This window comes from Tachysurus vachellii, chromosome 1 (genome assembly GCF_030014155.1).
Source record: "Tachysurus vachellii isolate PV-2020 chromosome 1, HZAU_Pvac_v1, whole genome shotgun sequence".
NCBI classification, from domain to species: domain Eukaryota; kingdom Metazoa; phylum Chordata; class Actinopteri; order Siluriformes; family Bagridae; genus Tachysurus; species Tachysurus vachellii.
Window position 1 is genome coordinate 22181899 of NC_083460.1, and position 21639 is coordinate 22203537.

General features: G+C 39.0%; 1 protein-coding gene across 4 annotated transcripts in view; it reads right to left on the bottom strand.

Annotated features, from left to right (window-relative positions):
- Positions 1-21639, bottom strand: part of LOC132850712 (protein kinase C-binding protein NELL1-like) — a 154851-nt gene that overhangs the window by 103170 nt on the left and 30042 nt on the right. For all 4 annotated transcript variants that reach the window (XM_060877391.1, XM_060877385.1, XM_060877396.1 and 1 more), the window contains exons 3-4: positions 20229-20379; positions 11129-11299 (exon numbers count right to left, since the gene is read on the bottom strand). In XM_060877391.1, the coding sequence (XP_060733374.1) occupies positions 11129-11299; positions 20229-20379 (322 nt within the window). The remainder of the gene's footprint in view (positions 1-11128; positions 11300-20228; positions 20380-21639) is intronic.

The following is a 21639-nucleotide window of genomic DNA, read 5'->3' on the forward strand; positions in this document are numbered from 1 at the left end:
CAGTTTAAGAGACTGTCTTTATAAAGACTATCAGTTCTTTTAATTCATGTATTTCTTCATCAAGTCAAAGTGCAACCAGAGAGAATGTCCATCAGAAAAAGATTTCCTGCTTCCTCCAGGATGAATTCTCCATCATCCCGTCACACTTCTCCCTCACTTCCTCACAATAGTGTGCTATAGGTTTTGCTGCAACATAATTGCACTGTCACATTTCTTTTCTCCTCCGTGATGAGTGATTTGAACAGACTGAAAAAGCAAGTTGTAAGTCATAGAAAGGACAGAGACGTCAGCCATGTTCGATTTATTTCCGCCCATTTCTCTCAGCTCTGAAGGTGTAAGCCGTGTTGGACATGTGATGTTTTAGAAGCAGGTGATAACAGAAATAAACTTGTTTTCTGTTTCTTTAATCACTTTTGTTAACGCTGCAACAAATACTTAATCACCACCTCTCTCTCTCTCTCTCTCACACACACACACACACACACAGGTTAAATAAATGTCTCAGAAAGACAAAAACACAATCGACGATTATAAGGATCACTTTGGTAATAATAAATCCATTAATAATTAGTCTTAGATTATACCACACATCTGCCATACAAGTGTAACCCATTGTTACTATAGAAACCAAAACACATCAGCATGAGCACAACATCAATAAAGTTTATGCTACTTGTTTATGCTGTTATAGGAAAATCAGTAGAAAAAATACCATAGGAAATTTCCATTACATTTTTATTTATTTATACTTTTGAAATGCTAATAAGATCCTGTCTACATGTTCTGTTACAGAAACTGACTACAACACAAAGATATCCTTCTAACAAAATTTAAAAAAGGTGGAGCAGGTGAAAGGGGCAGGTGTAAAGAGGACAGTTAAAAAGTGTACAGGTGTAAAGGGACGGATGAAAAGGAGACAGATATAAGAGAGGCAGGTGTAAAGTGAGACAGGTGTAAAGGGACAGATAAAAAGCAGACAGGTGTAAAGGGGACAGGTGTAAAGAGGACAATTATAATGGGGACAGGTGTAAGTGGACAGTTAAAAAGTGGACAGGTGTAAGGGGGCAGGTGTAACTTGAGACAGGTGTAAAGGGGACAGGTGTAAGGGGGCAGGTGTAAAGTGAAACAGGTATAAAGGAGACAGGCGTAAAGGGGACAGGTGTAATGAGGACAATTATAAAGGAGACAGGTGTAAGTGGACAGTTAAAATGTGGACAGGTTTAAGGGCACAGGTGTAAAGTGAGACAGGTGTCAAGGGGACGGGTGTAAAGTGGACAATTAAAAAGTGGACAGGTGTAAAAGGACAGATGAACAGCGGACAGGTGTAAAGGGGGACAGGTGTAAAGGGGGACAGGTGTAAAGTGAGGACAGGTGTAAATGGACAGTTAAAAAGTGAGACAGGTGTAAAGTGAGACAGGTGTAAAGTGAGACAGGTGTAAACAGGTGAAACAAAAATGCAGTGTGTGTTTACTCTATGCGGCGGTTTAGTCTTTTTATCCATTATTTCTAGCAATTCCAATGAGACTGAGTGTGTGTTTTTGTTCTATTCACCTCATCACTCAACAGCAGACACATGGAGCAATCTGTGTAATAGCACTACTAATAACAGCCCTGGATTCAATTTGTAACTTCTGGCCCTGTTGAACTGGGGTTATATATCAAAGACTGCTTTCTAAAACTATGTCCACGGATTTGGGCTGGGGAAACGAACAGTAGACAGAAAATATCTGTTCAAAATAAGAGCATGTGGACATGATAATGAAGTAGCATTCACTAAACACAGGAGTTACAGCACTTTAATTTGCCATACTTTTATTTTGCATTATGTTCCTCACAATGTGCATGCAAGGAATCAACCAGTTTCTGTAACAGCTGTAACTCAGCTACTAAGACCACATGCAGCCAGAAGTAAGCTTTCTGATTACAGAATAATGCATGGTCATGGTGGGAGCATAAACAAGCCAGTGGGAACACATCAGTTAGAGTCCTAACTAGAACCAGATGATATGAACATATTACCCCTATCTTATCCTCATTGCATTGGCTTCCAGTCAAATGTTGAATTGATTATAAAATACTATTACTAACCTATAAAGCACTTAATAGTCTCGCACTTCGGTACCTGAGCACTTTTTTAACGATCTGTCATGACTGCTTCGACCAAAAGCTGCAGGCTATTTGGTAGTACCTCAAGTACAAAAGGCTACAGCAGGGGGCAGAACTTTTTTTAACAGAGCCCCACAGTTATGGAACAGCCTTCTATGTCTATGCTGAAAACATTTACCCAACTTTTCTTGGGTAATGGAGCAGATCTGGAGAGTTCATGGGATTAGAATGTTTGGAGAACTAGGATGAATGTTTGGATGCTGTCACCACTCTTACAAGTTGTTCAGGTTCTCTGACTCTGGAATGGTTGAACGATTTATGTCCCAGGAACCCCTCATGGTTGTCACCTTCTGGCTCTCTCCTTTATTTATATTGTCATAGCGAGTCTTGCTGGCATCCTTGTCTGCACTTTGCACATAATGTTCTTTGTCTTTAACCATCACATGATTACAAGCACACGCCTAATAATTCTCACTCTCACTCTCTCTCCATGTCACTCCCGAGTTCAGAATGTTCTGAGATCCCAGTGTGACCACTTCTTCTCTCCGGACCAAACTGATCCATCCCGATGCCCCGCCCCTAGTTGCAGTCTCCCCGCTTGGTGGTGCACTCTGCTGGGAATAGATTTGCGTGGACATTCATGGGATTACAGAGGACAGATCCACACGGAGACTATGACACAGTCTTTAAGCTACCATTGTGTCGGTCAATGTTGTGCTTGGGACTTCATCAGTGAACATTTAAAGACTTTTTTTTGCAGGAGTGAATCAGTGTGAAGTCTGTAATGAACTAAAAAATTACGCTGACCTATTAGTTCCTCAGGAGTTCTTGGTTGCACAATCCCACTCGATTATAAATCGTTGTGGAAAGGACATTATTTACTGTCCAGTGTCACCCAGTTGGTGAGGATCATCACTTTTGAGCCTGGTCCCTTTCAAGGTTTTCTCCTCATATCATCTCAGGGAGTTTTTCCCTTCCCGGGTCGCCTCAGGCTTGATCATTAGGGATACATTACTGTTAGAGATAACTAGTTACTTTGAAACTTTTATTCTATTTTTCTATACGTCTGTAAAGCTGCTTTGAGACGATGTCCATTGTTAAAAAATAAACAAATAAACTATCGAATTGTAATGGAGGATTCCTGTGAGTTTCAGACAACTTTCTGTTAATCCACTGCATACCAGAGATGCCCTCAAGGGTTAAGGTCAGGGATCTGCTAGGACCTTTCAAAGACTTGGGAAAATTCCTGAGTGCTTGGCCCCCGTGAGTCACGCTCTTCTCTTCTCCATTTCTAAGGAGGTCAGTATGCTTAGGATCATTATCCTGCTGGAAAATCCATGTCTGTTCCTTGAATTAATGAACACCAACACCAGTTCCAAACTTTGACATTTCCATCTCCACGCTTTACAGTAACAGTAAAACGCTTTAGTTGGAATACGTTTGGTTTGAAATCTTCTCCTGTCTTTCTCCACACAGACACTACATCAGACCTTCTCCTTCTTGTGCAAATTTCTTATTCCTGAGCTTAAATGGTTGCCACCTCATTACTCTCCCTCTGTTCCCATTCACGTCGATCCCATTTCTAATAGTTTGTAATTGTAGCAGTTAATTCTGACTGATGTCTGAAACGAAACCCAGTGTGTTGGTGGCAGGATGAAGACAAATACCTTCAGTTTCATACAGATAGCAGTGACCACATAGTAAGGATCATCGCATGAACTACAGAGTATCAGTGATGACCAGAATCACAGGAAGTGTCCCAATACCTTTGGTGTCATTTCACCAACTTGGTTGTTTCTTTATGCACACAATCTTAATACAGGGAGATGAAAGTGAAATCTAATAAACATCAAATGTCTGTCAATGACATCAACACTGACTCAGGATTCATAATGTTTCTTAGTGTGCACTTCAAAATGTAGTCTTTCTTGCTCATTCTTCCTACACACTTCCATTTCAGTACCTTGAAGGCAGAGGAAACTATGATATTAATGATATTAATATTATTATTAAAATGCACAAATTATTAACCAGTTATTACAGGACCAGTTAACACGGTAAATGGTGACGGACTCCATAAGTATCCTGATTATGCTTCTGATTGTGTTAGTTAAAATAACTTTTTACATTTATTCATTTAGGATGTTAAACTCAGGAACGTGGACTTATCACTTTATATAACACACTCGAGACCGTAAGCACCCTCAAGCCAACAAGCTCAGTGCAGGTTTCAGGGTTAAATGCAGCCTGTTTCAATTAAACATCACACAGCCTGAATATTTTGTTTATTTTAACTCTACTTCCTGTATGGAGATATACGAACAGAGTTAAATTACAATAGTAATGTTTGTTTTTATGCCGTTTTACTACACTGGACGAAGCTGAGCTGTGTCCCAAACGCTGTACGCACTTACACTTTGTGCACTAACGTCTAGTGTATGAAGTTTAGAAGCATAGTATCGTCTCAAACAACATTAACACTTTTTTTTACTAAATCCAGCAAAGACGTAGCAAGAACTCAGTGAGGACTCTGTGATGGATGAGCGAGGCGAGACACGAAGGAGCCTTTTAGAGCATAAATGATTTTCCAAAAACTGTTTCTCTCAGGCGTCTCCGTAATAATGAGGATTTATCGACTGTTGCTTATACTGTAACACCTTGCGTTATTTTTCCCCACTGTGCAAATACAAGTCCAGTTAGCCTTCAACAAATAAATATTCAAAATATTCTTTATTTCAACAGCTGAAAGACTGGAGTCAAATAAATAGTCTGGAATATTAGTGGTAGTGGATGTGTGGCTTATCTACTTAGAATCCAGTTAAATATTTAGGATGTATTTAAAGATGATGTGTCACGAATTGTTAAAGGCGACCGATGCAAATGCAGATTTTATTAAAACACAAACAACCAAAAATGTGAGACAAGAACCATAAACCAACACAGATGAACATGAAGCAACAACACAACTGCACAACAATGACATCACAGGGTGAGTGATTACTGGGGACATGTGGCGTGGACATGTGACGTGCCAGGGTAATGGAATTCAGGGTCATAACTGTGACATCAACCGGATTTCCCTGTCAAATAAATGTAGCTTGACATGAAAACATTGACTCAAAGGAAGAGAGCAACAGTTACCTCTTGGGCAACTTTTCTAAAAAATCTGAATATGCAAATCAAAATGCAGTCATTTTAAAAATGTCGGAAAACGTAACCACAATCTATTTCTCAAGTTGCGTAAAAACCAATCGATGTTAGCAGCGTGTCTGCTGTGTAAAATCAATCAGCGACGTGTTAGCTATGTTGCTATGTAACCAAGCAAAACGAACAAACAAAAAAGCTTACAATGGGGTATTAGTGGTTTGTTTGTTTGTCTGTCAGGGAGACTGAAATCTAGGTGATGAAATCAGCTCCGGTTGTCAAGTGTGAGTGTTTTCAGCACAACTGACAAAATGACGAAATTTTACCTCAGACACTGTGTGTAGTACAGCAGGTGGTGGAATTCTGCTAGAGTGTGTGTGTGTGTGTGTTTGTGTAAGCAAGGTTGTGTATGTTAAATGTAAATGAGATTGTTTAAACAAGATGCTTTTCCCTTTTTCATTTCGTGGAAAATGTGTAAACAGAAAAGGCAAACAGAAATATTACTGCACAACAGTTCATTACATTGTCGCAATATCTTATTATCCCTCGCGTCAAAGTGGCACCTCGGAATAAAGTCTCGTCCTGGAAACATTACAGAGCAGGGAGTAAAATAATAGACACATAACCGAGAGCGAGTAGACTTACAAAGTGAGGTGTACACAAGCACTAAGCACGGGTCAAACAAAGCTGGAATCTTAAATCTGACATTTATACTGATGTAATTATGTTTTATTTGAATTTTATTTGAATTTTATATTTTATTTGAATTTACAGTGCAGTATGAATAATTTTACTTAGTTTGAGTTTGCAGGTAAAAATCAGTGAACAGATTTACACAGGAAATGAGTTTCTGTATCCTTATTTTTATTAAGAATTCAGCACTGATAACAGATTTTTTATTCGAATCTTACTAGTTAAAAGCAGCACAAATGTGAAATCTTGACTCCTTTCACCTGGTTAAAGTGCTCACACTGACGTATGGATTGTTTAGCCATGTCGTTCTGTCCGAAGGCCAAATCTTTGGGGAATCAGAATGCAATGTCCTCCTGCCACAGCCTGACAGCCGGGAAGAAAATCTCCAGATAAATATTTGTTTGCCTTGACGAAAGAAGCAGAGCTAATCGGTTTTCTCGGGCTGAAATAACTCTTTCCCCTGTCACCTCATTCCACACAGAGCTCGGAGCAAACAGCAGTTCAGAGCACACACCTGACTGTCCTCGAGTGAAATATCACACAAATCTGATCTTTCGCTTGGACTAGAGGCCAGGAGGAGTACAAATTCCAGCACGAACACAAAGCCACTCCATTCGTATTTTGCACTATTCAAACTGGCCACTTTAATAGGAACACCTGCACAGGCAGTGCGAGGAATTAAATCGCACAAATAACACGGTGAACATAAGCTATGGAGTTGCTACAAAGTGTTACGACCTGGTCTAGGTCAGATTGTAACATACAGGTAAAAATAAAAATCAGTATGAAAATGAAAGGAGAAAAAAACAAAACGTGGCACGACACAGTTTCACTTCTTGGATTTATTCATTTATTTTAGGTGGTGACGGCTTCAGAAGTCGGAAAAGCCAAAATAATAAATAAAACTCCCTCTAACTCAACAAGTACAACTCAGTTAACTTGATCCAAAGAAAAGAAAAGAAAATACATGTCCTTCTCTTGCACCCCATCTATCCAAAAACAATAATTAACAGAATAACCAAACTGGCACCGACTTCCTACAAACCACCGAAAAGGGTGTATTTACAATATCTACATAGAACCATATTTACAAAATCTACATGGAAACACATACAACAGGACGCACATACAAAGCATAGCGTGTCATATGAAGATCGTCCAATGAAGTAGAGGCGAAAACATGACGTAATTGGAAGGGGTGAAACAAGAAACAGACACCAAAAGACACCCAGCCACCACTGACCCGGATGTGGACGAGTTCCATGTGATTTTTTTATTAAATACTTGCCACCTGCCATTCGGTGTTTGATGACAGTTATTTGTTCATTAATATTTAGAAGGAAACTCAGCTGCCTGGTATTCCAGATTGAAGAACATGAACAGCTGGTGATCTCCTGCTATTTTGACACTAAGAAAGTCAAGAGTTTCATCATTAAAAACCTCCAGTGAGCCAAGAGGAAGTCTATAGTAACTCAAATTAGTGTTCCTTACAGCCATGGTAGGTTTAAAAGCATCTCATAAAGCACAACACACTGAACCTTGAAGCAAATCATGACGACTCAAGGTGCCTTCTGTGGCATTTTCAGCATTCTGAATCACTGTACCTGTGATCTCTCTGTATAAACTGATCATTCTAATCTAAAACAGGTGTGAATTGATAGCTCATTCCTAATCAAGACCAAAAATAAACAAGCAGTTGGAATCTTCTGATCCAGGCATCCTTTTTGGTTCACATGTAGACTCACTGATCATATGAAACGGTCATGTTGAAGCCTTCAGCCCATTTGTTTCTGCCCTGCTCTTTTCTAATGGCTCACAATATATTCTCAGAAAACATGGTTGCTACTTACTGCTTTTCCATCCAAACTTGATTACACTTACATTTTCAGGGCATCGCAAATAATTTCATCATTCAGGTTTACTCTAAACTGGGGCAGTGGGTGTCACATCTGTGCTGCAGGGTTTCAATGATGTGCCAAATATTGCACACAGTGCTAATCTTACTGTCACAGATACACAACATGAGCAGAAACGAGCTCACATTCTAGCTGAAGGCATGTCTTTGTTAAAGTTAGCAGAGTTAAATTTCACCTCATTGCAACCCTGTAATACTGTCCTCACAGTCACACCCACACGGTCCTCACAGTCACACCCACACGGTCCTCACTGTCACACCCACACGGTCCTCACAGTCACACCCACACGGTCCTCACTGTCACACCCACACGGTCCTCACTGTCACACCCACACGGTCCTCACTGTCACACCCACACGGTCCTCACTGTCACACCCACACGGTCCTCACTGTCATACTGTAACACTGTCCACACTGAAACACACTATCCACACTGAACACACTGTCCTCACCGTAACACACTGTCCTCACCGTAACACACTGTCCTCACCGTAACACACTGTCCTCACCGTAACACACTGTCCTCACCGTAACACACTGTCCTCACCGTAACACCGTAACACACTGTCCTCACCGTAACACACTGTCCTCACCGTAACACACTGTCCTCACCGTAACACACTGTCCTCACCGTAACACACTGTCCTCACCGTAACACTAACACACTGTCCTCACTGTAACACTAACACACTGTCCTCACTGTAACACTAACACACTGTCCTCACTGTAACACACTGTCCTCACTGTAACACACTGTCCTCACTGTAACACACTGTCCTCACTGTAACACACTGACCTCACCATAATACCATAACACACTGTCCTCACCGTAACACACTGTCCTCACCGTAACACACTGTCCTCACCGTAACACACTGTCCTCACCGTACTACTTTCTTACTGTACTACTCTCTCACAGTAACTCTGTTCCCACTGGCTTTACTGTGACTCTGCAACACTCCCCTGGCTGCAACACTCCCCAGTGTGACACTGTAATATGACGTCCTGTTTTCAGAAAAAAGTTATTTTTAACTTCATTTAACATGCTATATATTGTTTGTTTAGTTTCGTGTGAATTTTTCTTCCAACAAACTTGTAGAAAACCTTCCCAGAAAACTGGAGGTTATCAAAGCTGCACTGGAGACAACTCCATATTAATATCCATGGTTTTGCAATGAGATGTTACACAAGCTTACTGAACAGTTATTACTTATTTACACAGTTCCTGTGCCTCGGTGTGTAGTAGGAGTGTAGCATTAAAATACAGCAAGAAATGAGCTGCAGTGAAATAATTTAAATCAGTATATGAGCCATGAAGCTGGAGTGTGTACAGATGTACGTTTAATAATAAATAACGGTGGAAATTGTAATTGCGTATACATTTGTTTCAGAACTCCCCATTTGCTACTCGTCAACTTGTTTCAGTCTTTTCAGCTTTTCCTTCTACGGAGTGATTTCAGATCAACAAGTTCCCCTTCTCTACTGTTTATATGGGTATTGGCTTTCGATCAGTTCTCAGAAAAGAACACAGACCACATTAATCCCTGTTTTGTAGAGAAAATCATCAACGGCAGCGATAAGGCTAATGGTAGCCAGGCTGCTTGTTGCTAACGTAACTCGCTATTATCACAGCTGTTGTTGCTGTGCTGCAGTTTCAGCACAAACTGTTGCATAAATGTTTAAAGAACAGAAGAAGAAGCTAATCAGGCCTGTAACTATAAAAAGTAGATGTTTTATGAGCTCAACATGCTCTGACAGAGCAAACAAACCACACGCTCTTTACATTACGGCTTACAGATGACTTCTTATAACAATCTCACAAGGCTCCACGAATACAGACATGGATCTTTACCTGCTCAGGATTCCTTGATCTGAAGAATTAGGTGCATTTGTATATAACAGGCATGCCATCAAATGCTTTCTCTCAGCTTTTGTACATTTGCTTTAGAGTGAAATTTATTGGTTCATATGATGGATATTAATAAAGCCTTAATTAAACTTGGCTTCAGTTAAAGATGATGTTTTTGAGCTGTAAAAGGAGTTAAACTCCAAGCTATTGATGATAATTCATCTTTCTACATGATTATAACCTTAAACAGCTGTTATTTAAAATAAAAGTCTCCATCATTGACTTCCCCCCTTTTCTCCTTATTGGCTCACTGTTGCAGTATAAAGTATTTCATGTAAATGAGATGTATTTAACAGCGTGGCGTGTGTTAACGAGTGTGTAGTAGCAGTGAGCTTTGCATCCACTTATCTGATTCACGGTCTGTGCTCAGATCTCTCCGCTCGGTCTGATGCAACACCGTCATGGCTTGCACTCAATGTGGGAGATGTTTGTTAAATATGCAGATTTGTTAAAAATGCATACCGAGTTGCAACCTTTGTGATGAAACATGAAAATTAATTATGTGTGGGATAAAGACTCTGACTGTCCTGACGTTTAAAAAGCCATACAGAAAATCTCACGACAACACTGAGCAGAATTCATATCGACTACTAATCTCAAACTCTGATTAAATAATAAATGTGCATCATTAAGAACATTAATAATTAACAACATAAGTATATACTCCACATTAGTAGGAAAAAAATGTAGCCAATCGTGTAGCAGCACCATGCGACCTGATCTTCTCGTCCACAAGGAGTTTAAGCTTCATGGGATGTGTTTTGTTTGCTGTGTAAACGAAACACATCCTGTGAGGTTTAAACTCCTTGTGGATGAGAAGATCAGGTCGCCTGGTGCTGCTACAATGAACAGATCTGAGCAATATAGAGATACAGAACTCAAATCATCACTATGTACAACTGTGCTGAGCAGAAAAGCATCTCTGAACACACATCAAACCTGAGCTACTTTACACACACATTCACACAGCAACCATCAAGACACACCCTGAGCACAGTAACACGCTCATTTGCCTAATTTCTATAAGTAGTTTTATTTCGATTGTCAATGAGCTAAAAAGACAGAACTGCGCTAAGCAGTACACCATCTGGAGAAAAACAGTGTTAATCTTTATTGAAAGTGAATCAGTTCCCTTGTGGAGCTTCCATCTAATGACAGACAGACTATTCCACTCAGAATTCATCCGCATGGTTAGCTACAGATCACACACATGCTCAAGCACATTTTTTTGCTAACTGGAGTATGCATTCTGTAGAGTAGCAAACATTTACTGTAGCTAGGGTTAGCTAAGTTTAAAATGATACAAACCTACTGAGCTAACTAGATAAGAATGACATGAGTAGAGGGATAATCCAGCTTACCTGTTACAGTCCACATGAAGCAATAACTGACTGGCGCTAATGGACAGAGCAATTTTATGCCATTGACCATCAGCTAATCGATATGGGAATGTCTCCGATCGCTGTTTTCCTTTGTGGCAGTACCTGTAGCGGATTTCCTCTCGAAGTCCACTACTCTCCAGTTCAAAGTAGCTGGAAGGAAAAAGAGCGCAGCTTTTAACCACAATGATTACACAGATATACCATAACTACAAGGTTCTAACTGCCAAAACGAGGCGAAATAGTGCAACAATTCCAAAGCGTAGCTAGGAAGGTATTTATTTAACACAGATTAAAGGACGTGTTTAAAACATGTAGCAGCATTTGGTTTTGATGGCGCCATCAAAAACAAATGCTGCTAGATGTTTTAGTCATTTAAATTATTAGTAAAATATATGAATTGTTCTGGTTAGCAACTTTATTTGAATGTGAGAGACGACTACATGTTGCGCTAGAATCAATGCGCTCCTCTTTTCTTCTGTTGGTCATTTAAACTATTTGCAATTATAGATATCAAACCTCTAAGTCTGCTTGTCGCAAGCTACGGATTTGTGCATGTGGTGTTTCTTCACTCACAAATATCTTAGCAGAGACAAACACCACCAACCTTTTTTGTTTCTAGTTTAATAACATGGCTAGCTATTTAACAGATCCAGCTGCTATCAGACATTTGAGTGATTTTAAAGCCAGAGTGGACATACGTTTAACAATTCTAAGATTTCTATCTTGATAAAAGTGAGTAAGGCTTTAGATCAATAGAAAGGAATCAGAAAGCTTACACCATTATTCCATTTAGACTGAGCGAGAAAGCCTTTCTGAGCAGAGCTCGCCGTTTTATTTTTCCATCACCATCACCACCATCTCCCTCCAAACAGTAGGCATTAATATGCATGAAGCCTGAAAGACACACTGCTGAGTGGAATACCAAACAAGGTTTCACAAGCCAAGATATGCGGAGTTCTTTTCCCTTCATCCTCCAATACTTGTTTATTCTGAGAAAGACAGGCTAGGCAGTAAGAGTAAAAGTTTCCCATGACGGTGTTGCCACTTGACTTGGCATGAGCATGTCAGGGGTAGGAGAGACAAGATTGAATAATCTAACATACACCATTTCATATCTGAGATCATTAAAAGAGAAATGAAGAACAAGATTTGTTTTCTTTTTTTCAAAATGACCAGGTTACATCCAAAATGTAGGTTGAGCAACACTTTATATCTGATGGGTGCAACTGGTATTATGAGTGATTTAAAAACACTAAACCTTAGACGCACGTCCAGTTTTCATGATTCAGAAGAAATATCTAAGTACTTTGACTTCTCAGATGTTCCTTAAGTAGTAGTTTTCTGTAGGATTTATCCTACACAGGGTCACATGGAGCCTGGAGTCTTTCTCAGGGGACTCAGGAACATGGCAGCCAGCCCAGAGACACAACCCAGCCCCACCCACAGACCCCCAACTACACACACTCCCAGACACCCAGACCCCCATACACCCAGAAACAGTCATCCCAACACCCCACACCAACCACCCCCACCCTACACACACACACACACACGACAGTGTAGAGACACCATTCAACCTATAATACATGTCTGGAGGAGCAATATGGAACCTGGAGGAACCTCCAGAAGCACAGGGAGAACATGCAAATGCAAACAACCACCCACACCCACCCCACTTGGGTGGTGGGAATTGAACCCCTAAACCCAATGTAGTGAAGCAAACAAATTTTAATTTACATTTTAAAATTTGTATATTATTGTTAGAAAACAACAATAATATGTTACAGAGAAGCTGCAGACAATGTTTATTTAATGAATCACGCTCAGTCCTGCACGGTCAAAACTCTCTCACTAACTTGTAGCTCTCGATCATGAACGTGTTAAATGAACAAGCGCTATTCAGATTCGGCTCCGTTACCTTTCACCCTCGGCTGCAAGAACATGTAAAATGAAATGTGCAGGCCAGTATGTAATGTAAAATATTAATGCTGGTGTAGAAAAAGGTCACTGTTTATGTTAAAGCTACAAGAACAGCAGGCAAGATGTCAAATCTAAACTGAATATGGATTAAATCTGACACTTGTGTAGTTTATATTACTATTAACTGTGTGTGTATCGATAGCTGTATATTATATTATATATATATATTACATATATACATATACATATATATACACACACACATATATACATATACATATATACATATACACACACACACACACACACACACACATATACATACATATACACACACACACATATACATATATATATACATATATATATATATATATATATATATATATATATATATATATATATATATATATATATATATACATACATATATATATATATATACATACATACATATATATATACATACATACATACATACATACATATATATATATATATATATATATATATATATATATATATATATATATATATATATATATATATATATAAAAATAAATAAATATGTGGAAAAGACAAAATACAAAAGTGCTACAGTGAAGTAACATGTCTACTGCTGTTCTTATGTAGCTGTGTTTTAAATGAAATTCTGTAGATGATTTTCTGGAAATCTAGAGCTGGTTGCACATCCTCGCCAGGGTAAGTTCCCATAAACAGGACTTGAGAAGACAAAGTCCCTACAGAAACGGTCTCCTGAGATTGAATACAGCTTATTTCAGAGATTCTGGACAAGTATTCTCTAACATTAGTGAATCTCTCTGAAGTATACTGGAGACTGATCTTAAGCAGTCACTCCTGTTGTTCTCAGAAGCTTCAGGAAATGATGTTTGGTGATTTTTTCATTACTGCTGCTGTAGATCAGACCGTATCCTGATGCCTTGCATCTGAGCATCACAAGCAATGACCTGTTGTCTCAACAGGTGAAGAGGCTGAGGAGATTTGGTTTCTTTTTCATTAAGAGCTCTTTACTTCTGAGTCAGATATTATATCATCTCTCTCCACTTCACAATTCTGTTGGTTTGGATTCTAATAAGAATCAGCATATACTTTGAAGCCCTGGTTCTGCGGGTGCTGAAAGGGTTCTACAAAAGATCCATTTATGGTCTCTTTAATGACTACAGTATCTATAGTAATAAATTATAGTAATCTGTAGTATCAGACAGATGTCAGTAAAATCTTATTGTGTGTGAAATGCAGAATATTTTAATTCATTTTGGGAAGCACTAAGCACTGAGCTCTGAACACTGACTACGTTAAGCACTGAACTTTAAACACTGAGTACTGACCACTGAGCATTGAACACTGAGTACTGAACACGTCGGCCCTGCCTTGTTTCCTTATCATAAAAGTGTATGAAGTGGGACAAAACATAAAATATCTTTTGGTGACATGGTGAGTACTGATCAGTACTCACCAGTACTCACCTATCAGAACTTAGCACTCAACACTGAGAACTGAACACTGAGTACTGAGATTTGAACAGTGAGTACTGAACACTGAGATTTGCATATTTCAGTGTTCAGTACTCAGTGTTCAATGCACAGTACTTTGTGTTCAAAGCTCAGTGTTCAGTACTCAGTGTATAACACTCAGTACTTGGTGTTCAGTACTTGGTTTTCAGTACTCTGTGTTCAGTTCTCAGTGTTTAGTACTCTGTGTTCAATACTCAGTACTACATTTACATTTACAGCATTTGGCAGACGCTCTTATCCAGAGCGACGTACATAAGTGCTTAAATCTCTAACATTGACTACATTAATGCTGGCTCACTAGGTTACATACTTAAGAAACATTGAGTTTAAAACATTTGTTCAAAGTTACAATGAAAAAGTTTCAAAGGTTGTGTGTGTTTTTTTTTTTATTTTTTTTTTAAATGCAAAAGATAAGGAAAGAAGTGCTAGTTGAAGTGTTTCCTGAATAAGTAGGTCTTCAACCGCCGCTTGAAAATAGCCAGTGACTCAGCTGTCCGGACCTCTAGGGGAAGTTCGTTCCACCACCTTGGTGCCAGTACAGAGAAGAGTCTTGTACTATACTTGCCTCTTACCCTGAGAGATGGTGGAACCAGTCGAGCAGTGCTGGTAGATCGCAGAGTGCGGGGTGCAGTGCGAGGAGTGATGAGGGCTTTGAGGTAGGAGGGAGCTGGTCCATTTTTTTGTAGGCCAGTATCAGTACTAAACACAGAGTACTGCAAACCAAGTACTGAGTGTTATACACTGAGTGTTGAACAGTAAGCACTTTAGAGACATGGTGAGTACTGAACACTGAGAACTGAACCCTAGGTACTGTGCATTGAACCGAGTACTGAACAGAGGAGATCTGAACTCCATGTGATCCTTACATCAATACAACATTTATCAGACTGTATATTTGTAAATCACTCCCTCCAGTGTCACTCATATGAGGATGGGTTCCCCTTTGAGTCTGGTTCCTCATAAGGTTTCTTCCTTTACCAATTTAAGGGAGTTTTTCCTTGCCACTGCTGCCTGAGTCACCTCAGACTTGGTCATTGGGGATAAATACATACATATTGTGAACTATAGATATATAATAATAATCTTGAATTTTTTATTCAAATTATTATATTAATTCTTTATATTATTCCTTATGTTTACCTTCAGTTCTATGTTTATGTTCTGTAAAGCTGCTTTGAGACAATGTCTATTGTAAAAAGCGCTATACAAATAAACTTGAATTGAATTGAAACTTGAACACTGAACTTCGCAAATCTCAGTTGTCAGTGTTCAGTACTCAGTTCTCAGTGTTGAGTGCTGATCAGTGAGTACTGGTGAGTACTGATCAGTACTCACCATGTCACCAAAAGATATTTTATGTTTTGTCCCACTTCATACATGTTTATAAAAAGGAAACAGGCAGGGCCGACGAGAACATGACAAACTAATTACAATTTGGAAGGTATGGGACAAGTGTCTCATAGGTCCAGTGATTACCATTCCTTTGCAATCTAGGTCCCCACGTCACTTTTGATGAATGTCAAACAGGTCAAATACAGTATCAAAATATGGGCAGCACAGTCCAGCTATTGCCCTGGGAAATCACCTGAAAAATCAGGATGTGGGTGGTACTAGACATGGCTGAAGGACTGTGATAGTTTATTCACGTCGTATGCCCTGGGTACAGAACTGCTGAAAAAAGAAGGTTACAATATCCACAGAAATAAATAACAGAGTTAACAATCATCTCTCAACCGAGATCCATTCATTCATTCTTTCTCTTTTTCTCTCTATTGTGTTTGTTTTTCCTAGATGCAAATTGACATTGAGAATAATACTTGTTGCTAGGACAGTGGTGCTCAAGTGGTTAACCCTTCCTGCTCCAGAGACACTGACCCTGTGCTCTGCCCCAAAACCTCCAAAGTTGGGATATGCAAAGAAAGAACTTTATTGTGCTGTAATGTATGTCATTTAGTGGAACGTAATTATTCTGTCATCTTTTCAGTATTTGTTCAGATGTAATGCAGCTTATCGCACAGACACACTCCAGAAATCAGGATTTCATCAAAACCAGAATTTCTGAGTGTGTGTGTGTGTGTGTGTGCTGAGACACTACAGAGTCTCAGCAGTATTGTATAAAGAGGCCACATGTCTCAGTACTATTTCTAGACCACTAAGAGGAGACCGGTAGGACTATTAGGGCAGAGGAAATGTAGGTATGACCCATCATGAGATTCACAACAAATGATCAGTTAGCACCGTTTTTGTACCTCTGATTCTGCACAGGTTCACCAAGAACCTGGAGCTGATCAACAGTGAAGCCATTTTCAACAGCTCTTGAAAGCTTGTGCAGTTTCCATGGAAACGTCCGCACAATGCGTCTTATGTAAATCTTAAAACAATTAACGCTATTCAGAGCGATCTCCTTTCACATTAAGTGAACATTAACAGCTCGGGGTTTGGTGAGTAATGAGGCAGGACATTAGCTGTAGCACGTCACGTTTCAATCGTGCATTTACATCATCACTTCAGCATTAGCGTGGATATGACCACTCAATTCTATCACCTTTTTTTTTCTATGTGAGGCAGAGACTGACAGCACAATTTCACATGCCAGTAGAAGAAGTCTCCTTACTTCCATCCTTCCTTCTCTCCTTACTTCCGTCCTTCCTTCCTACCTTCTCTCCTTTGTTCCTTCCTTCCATCTCTCCTTCCTTCATCCCTTCCCTCCTTCCTTCCAATTTTTAAAGTGTAAACATCTTAAGAAATAGTGTACAATGTAAAAGAAACAAAGACAAGCATGACCTTGTTTCTGAATTAAAAAAAAAATAGAAGAAGAAAAAAAAGAAAAAGAAAAAAGTGGTCTAAATGATGTACGGCCTCAAAAGAAAAGCTTAGGGCAAAGTGTTTGTGAGAAGATCTGGGGGAAAACCAGAACTAAACATGAAATTCACCATAGGAAAAAAACAAAATAAAACAAACATCAAAACTTCACTATCTGCAAGGTCTCTTTGAGCTCATGTTACACTATTATCTTTTTGAGAAAAAAAAAAATCAACATATCTAGACATGTCGCAGAGGGGTCATGTTTCCTGTGCGGGGGAAGAAAAAAAAAAAACATTTCCATTTTGTCTGTTGAGTCTGAAGTAATGACAGAAATCCACCACTCGTCTGTTCCGACCCTGGACGAAAGCTCTTTAACCAGCCATCATTCAGACTGAAAGCCATAAACTAGCTCCGTCTGCTTTTATAGGTAATACAGCCTCAAAGAGTGGCTCTCAAACTGTCAGCTCGATGGTGAACGCTTTCTATACTTTATCGTCCCTCATCGCAGCTACCATCCACAAAAACCTAATTTACACACATGTGATAAATTACACAGTAATAATTCACTAAAAGAAATATTTCATGCTCTTCCACACAAATGAAGTGAAGCTTTTCACCCCGAGGCTAAAGGTACGGTCAGCGATCCAGAGAATTAGTCCGAGATTTCGTTGCAGTTTGTCACTAATAAGAAGTCTTTTATTTGCTCGGTCATGATGACTGCATGGCAGGAATGAGCTCCTGGAGCATGAACCTTATGAAGTAAGAAGGGTTTTAGTGTCCAGTGTGGAATAAAGTGATGCCCATTACATTAACAAGGTGATATTTTATTATAATAAACAATTAACACATCTGCATCGGAGATAATCCGTATCTGCATTTGGAATGTTCTGCCTGCTGAATTATAATATTCAAAAAAATATCTCTGCCCTCTCTTGAGGAATCTTGAGGAATGAAAGATGATACGGAGTGCTGGTGGAGTCGTGCAGCCCGGTGTAGAGCGTGATTTATTCCTCCTACACCACAAGAAGAACTTGTCAAAAGTTTATATTTAATTCCAAGTTTAAACAGATGTATGTGAGACTCAAACTCAGTATAGATTCTATATTTGTACGAACATGGCACGAGGGCTCCAGACACACGTGTGCCACACGTACGGTGCTGCTTCTGGCGTAAAATGAGTTTCGTGTGCAATAGTAAGATACCTGGTTGGAGTTTGGGGATACAGATGAACCATACACACAGATAGAATATATAATATACCACACACACATACCAATACTGTGTATATTTAATAGACCACACACAGTATATTTAATATAACCACACACACACACACACACACACACAGTACATTTAATATACCACACACACACACACACACTATATGTTATAATAGTACACACAGACACTATATTTAATATACTACACAAGGTATATGTAAAATACCACACACAGACAGTATATGCAATATATTACACACACAGTATGTGCAATGTATTTCACACACACACAGCGTATATGTAATATATTACACACACAATTTGACTGACTGCTGTGTTCTAATCAGGTTAATTAACACTACAGCTGGAGTTGAACATCTCTGCAGGATTTGATTATGTCATTATTATACATTAATACACGGTGAATCGATCGCCTTCATATAATTTAACCTAGTTATTACATTCAATTAGACACTTCAGCTTAAGCAATCATGTTTTCTGGAGAATATTATTAGATAAACTAAACACAATATGTTTATTTTCAGTCAACACTATTATAAACATCTTAAAACGATGGCTCCTCCAACCCAAAACCTGTAAAATACAAGTCCTCAAAGTGAGAGTGTCTTTGTTTAAACTACCATCTTCCATCAGCTCAAAAATCCCTCCATCTTTCTTAAGTCTATATTTATTTCCTAATTCCAGTAAATCCACACGGAAGGTCTCAGCGAGGTCCGAAGCACTCAGTTGTCTTTAGCTGATCAAATACGCAGCCACCTGATGATATTCTGACCTTCAGTGAACGTGTGTAGATGTTCTCCAGTGCATTTTACAGAAGAACAGGAAAGACTTCCTGTCTCTGGAAGCTTCCTGTCTCTCAAAATTAAAAAATTGCAATATAAGCTTTGATTTTTGGCTCAGCATCAGATTCCTGGTTGGAATAAAAAACGCTGAACAGAATAAATCTTCTGTCATCATCAGCCTCAGCAGTCTGGAGTGTAGTGAACATGAGCAAAGTGGATCATTTACTCGAACAACATTTTCTTCCAGAATACAAGTCACAGACTGCCCAAAAGGTACAAATTTCACAAAAGGACAGCTGACAGAAATGTGTCTTTTCTTTTGGTTTAAATGTAAAAGTTGGAGCTTTTTCGTTTACTGTGATTCTTATTTAATTAGACTTTAAGATATTTAAGAAATTTAATAATAAAAAAATGAGTGTATATGAATTGTTGCATCTAGTCACTATACTATCATCTACAACCCAGAAAGATTAATTAATTTTGTTTATTATTTATTTAAGGCTAAAATGTACTGTGAATATGAAATTTTCTCTGACTTTTAATTTGTAGAAAGCTTCACTTTCTAATCTGTCGCTCATCCGAATACAACTGAATGTGAATTCTGCTTTGAATGATGCGTACATTTTTATTAGCATTTTACAATTAGCATCTTGTTTACTTATGACAAAATAGTAACTAGTACATACTGTACAAGTACTCTAAAAACCAATGAAATGTGACCAATATCCTGAACATGTGACCACTATCCAAAATCAACCAAATCCTGAGCAGATGTGTAAGATCTGATATGCAGTACCTGTGCTCCGACTCATGGATAGAGAAGAAAACTCCAGATGTGGATGCCTTCTGCTGGATGGATGCCATGAATGTGAACTCGTTTTTGTTTCTGAGCAACTCCAGGATTTGGTCTGTTATTTGAGATGGAACCTGAATGGTTCTCCTGGCATCTGCAAACACAAACAGGAACAATGGACAGGGCATGAAAACGAGCGTGGGGTTTGAAGACGTTCTTCAGCAGGAACTAAACCAATATCAGAAATAGTCACTTTTTTTCTGTGACTAAAAATTTGCTTTTAGTGACTAACTAGTGGTGTTTGCTAGCTGCTTTATTGTTATCAAAATACAAACATTTTTAGGTTTTATTTAGTAACTTAAACTGACAGTTATAACACTTTGATGTCGAGTTGATCAAAAGGAATGGAGCCAATACCGTGCTTGGAACAGTGGCATTCACCTTCCAACTCAACTTTGAATCCAGAGCCAGCAGAAATATTATTTTTCTTGGCACAACTGTTCAGGATTGCCTCAGGACATTAATCAGAGTGAGGTATTGGCTTTGATTGGGTTGGGCCATGCTATCCACAGCCACTCTGGTGTAGCTTAGACTGAGGTAGTAGTTGGACATCTGTCCTAGTCTCATCTGTTCTACAGAGAATAACAAATATTTATTTTCACAAAGTCTGCTGCCTCAGGTTTTATGATACCATTTTGCATAAACCCCAAAATGTTTTGAAGAGTGATCAGATGAATTGCAATTAATTACAAAGTCCATCCTTGCCATGAAAATTAAATAATAAAAAAAAATAAAAAATAAATTCCACTGCATTTTAGCCTTGCAAAAAAAGGACCAGCTGACATGTCGGTGATTCTCTCCAACACTGGTCAGTGTTGACACGGACAAGGCTAGTGATCACTGTCATGATGATTAAGTTACAATAACAGACTGGAAACTTTAAAAGGAGCGTAATGCTTGAAATCTGTTACCTGCAAGGAAACATGTGCAGCCATCATTGCTTTACCCAAAAAGAAGCACCACCAGTGCAGAGCTTTCTTACAAATAGCAGCAAGCATGTGTGAGTGCTTCTGCAAGCACAGTGAGGGGAAGACTTTTGGAGGATGGCCTGGTGTCAAGAAGGGCAGCAAAGAAGCCACTTCTCTCCAGGAAAACCATCAGGGACAGACTGATATTCTGCAAAAGGTACAAGGATTGAACTGCTGAGGACAGGGTAAAGACATTTTCTCTGATGAATCCACTTTCGGAATGTTTGTGGCATGTGGAAAAATGCTTGCGTAGAGAACAAAAACTTCTGAGAGCAACTTCTCCCAAAACATCCAAAAATGGTTTGGTGATGAACAATGCCTTTTCCAGAATGATGGAGCTCATTGCCATAAGGCAAAATTGATAACTAATTGGCTCGGGGAACAAA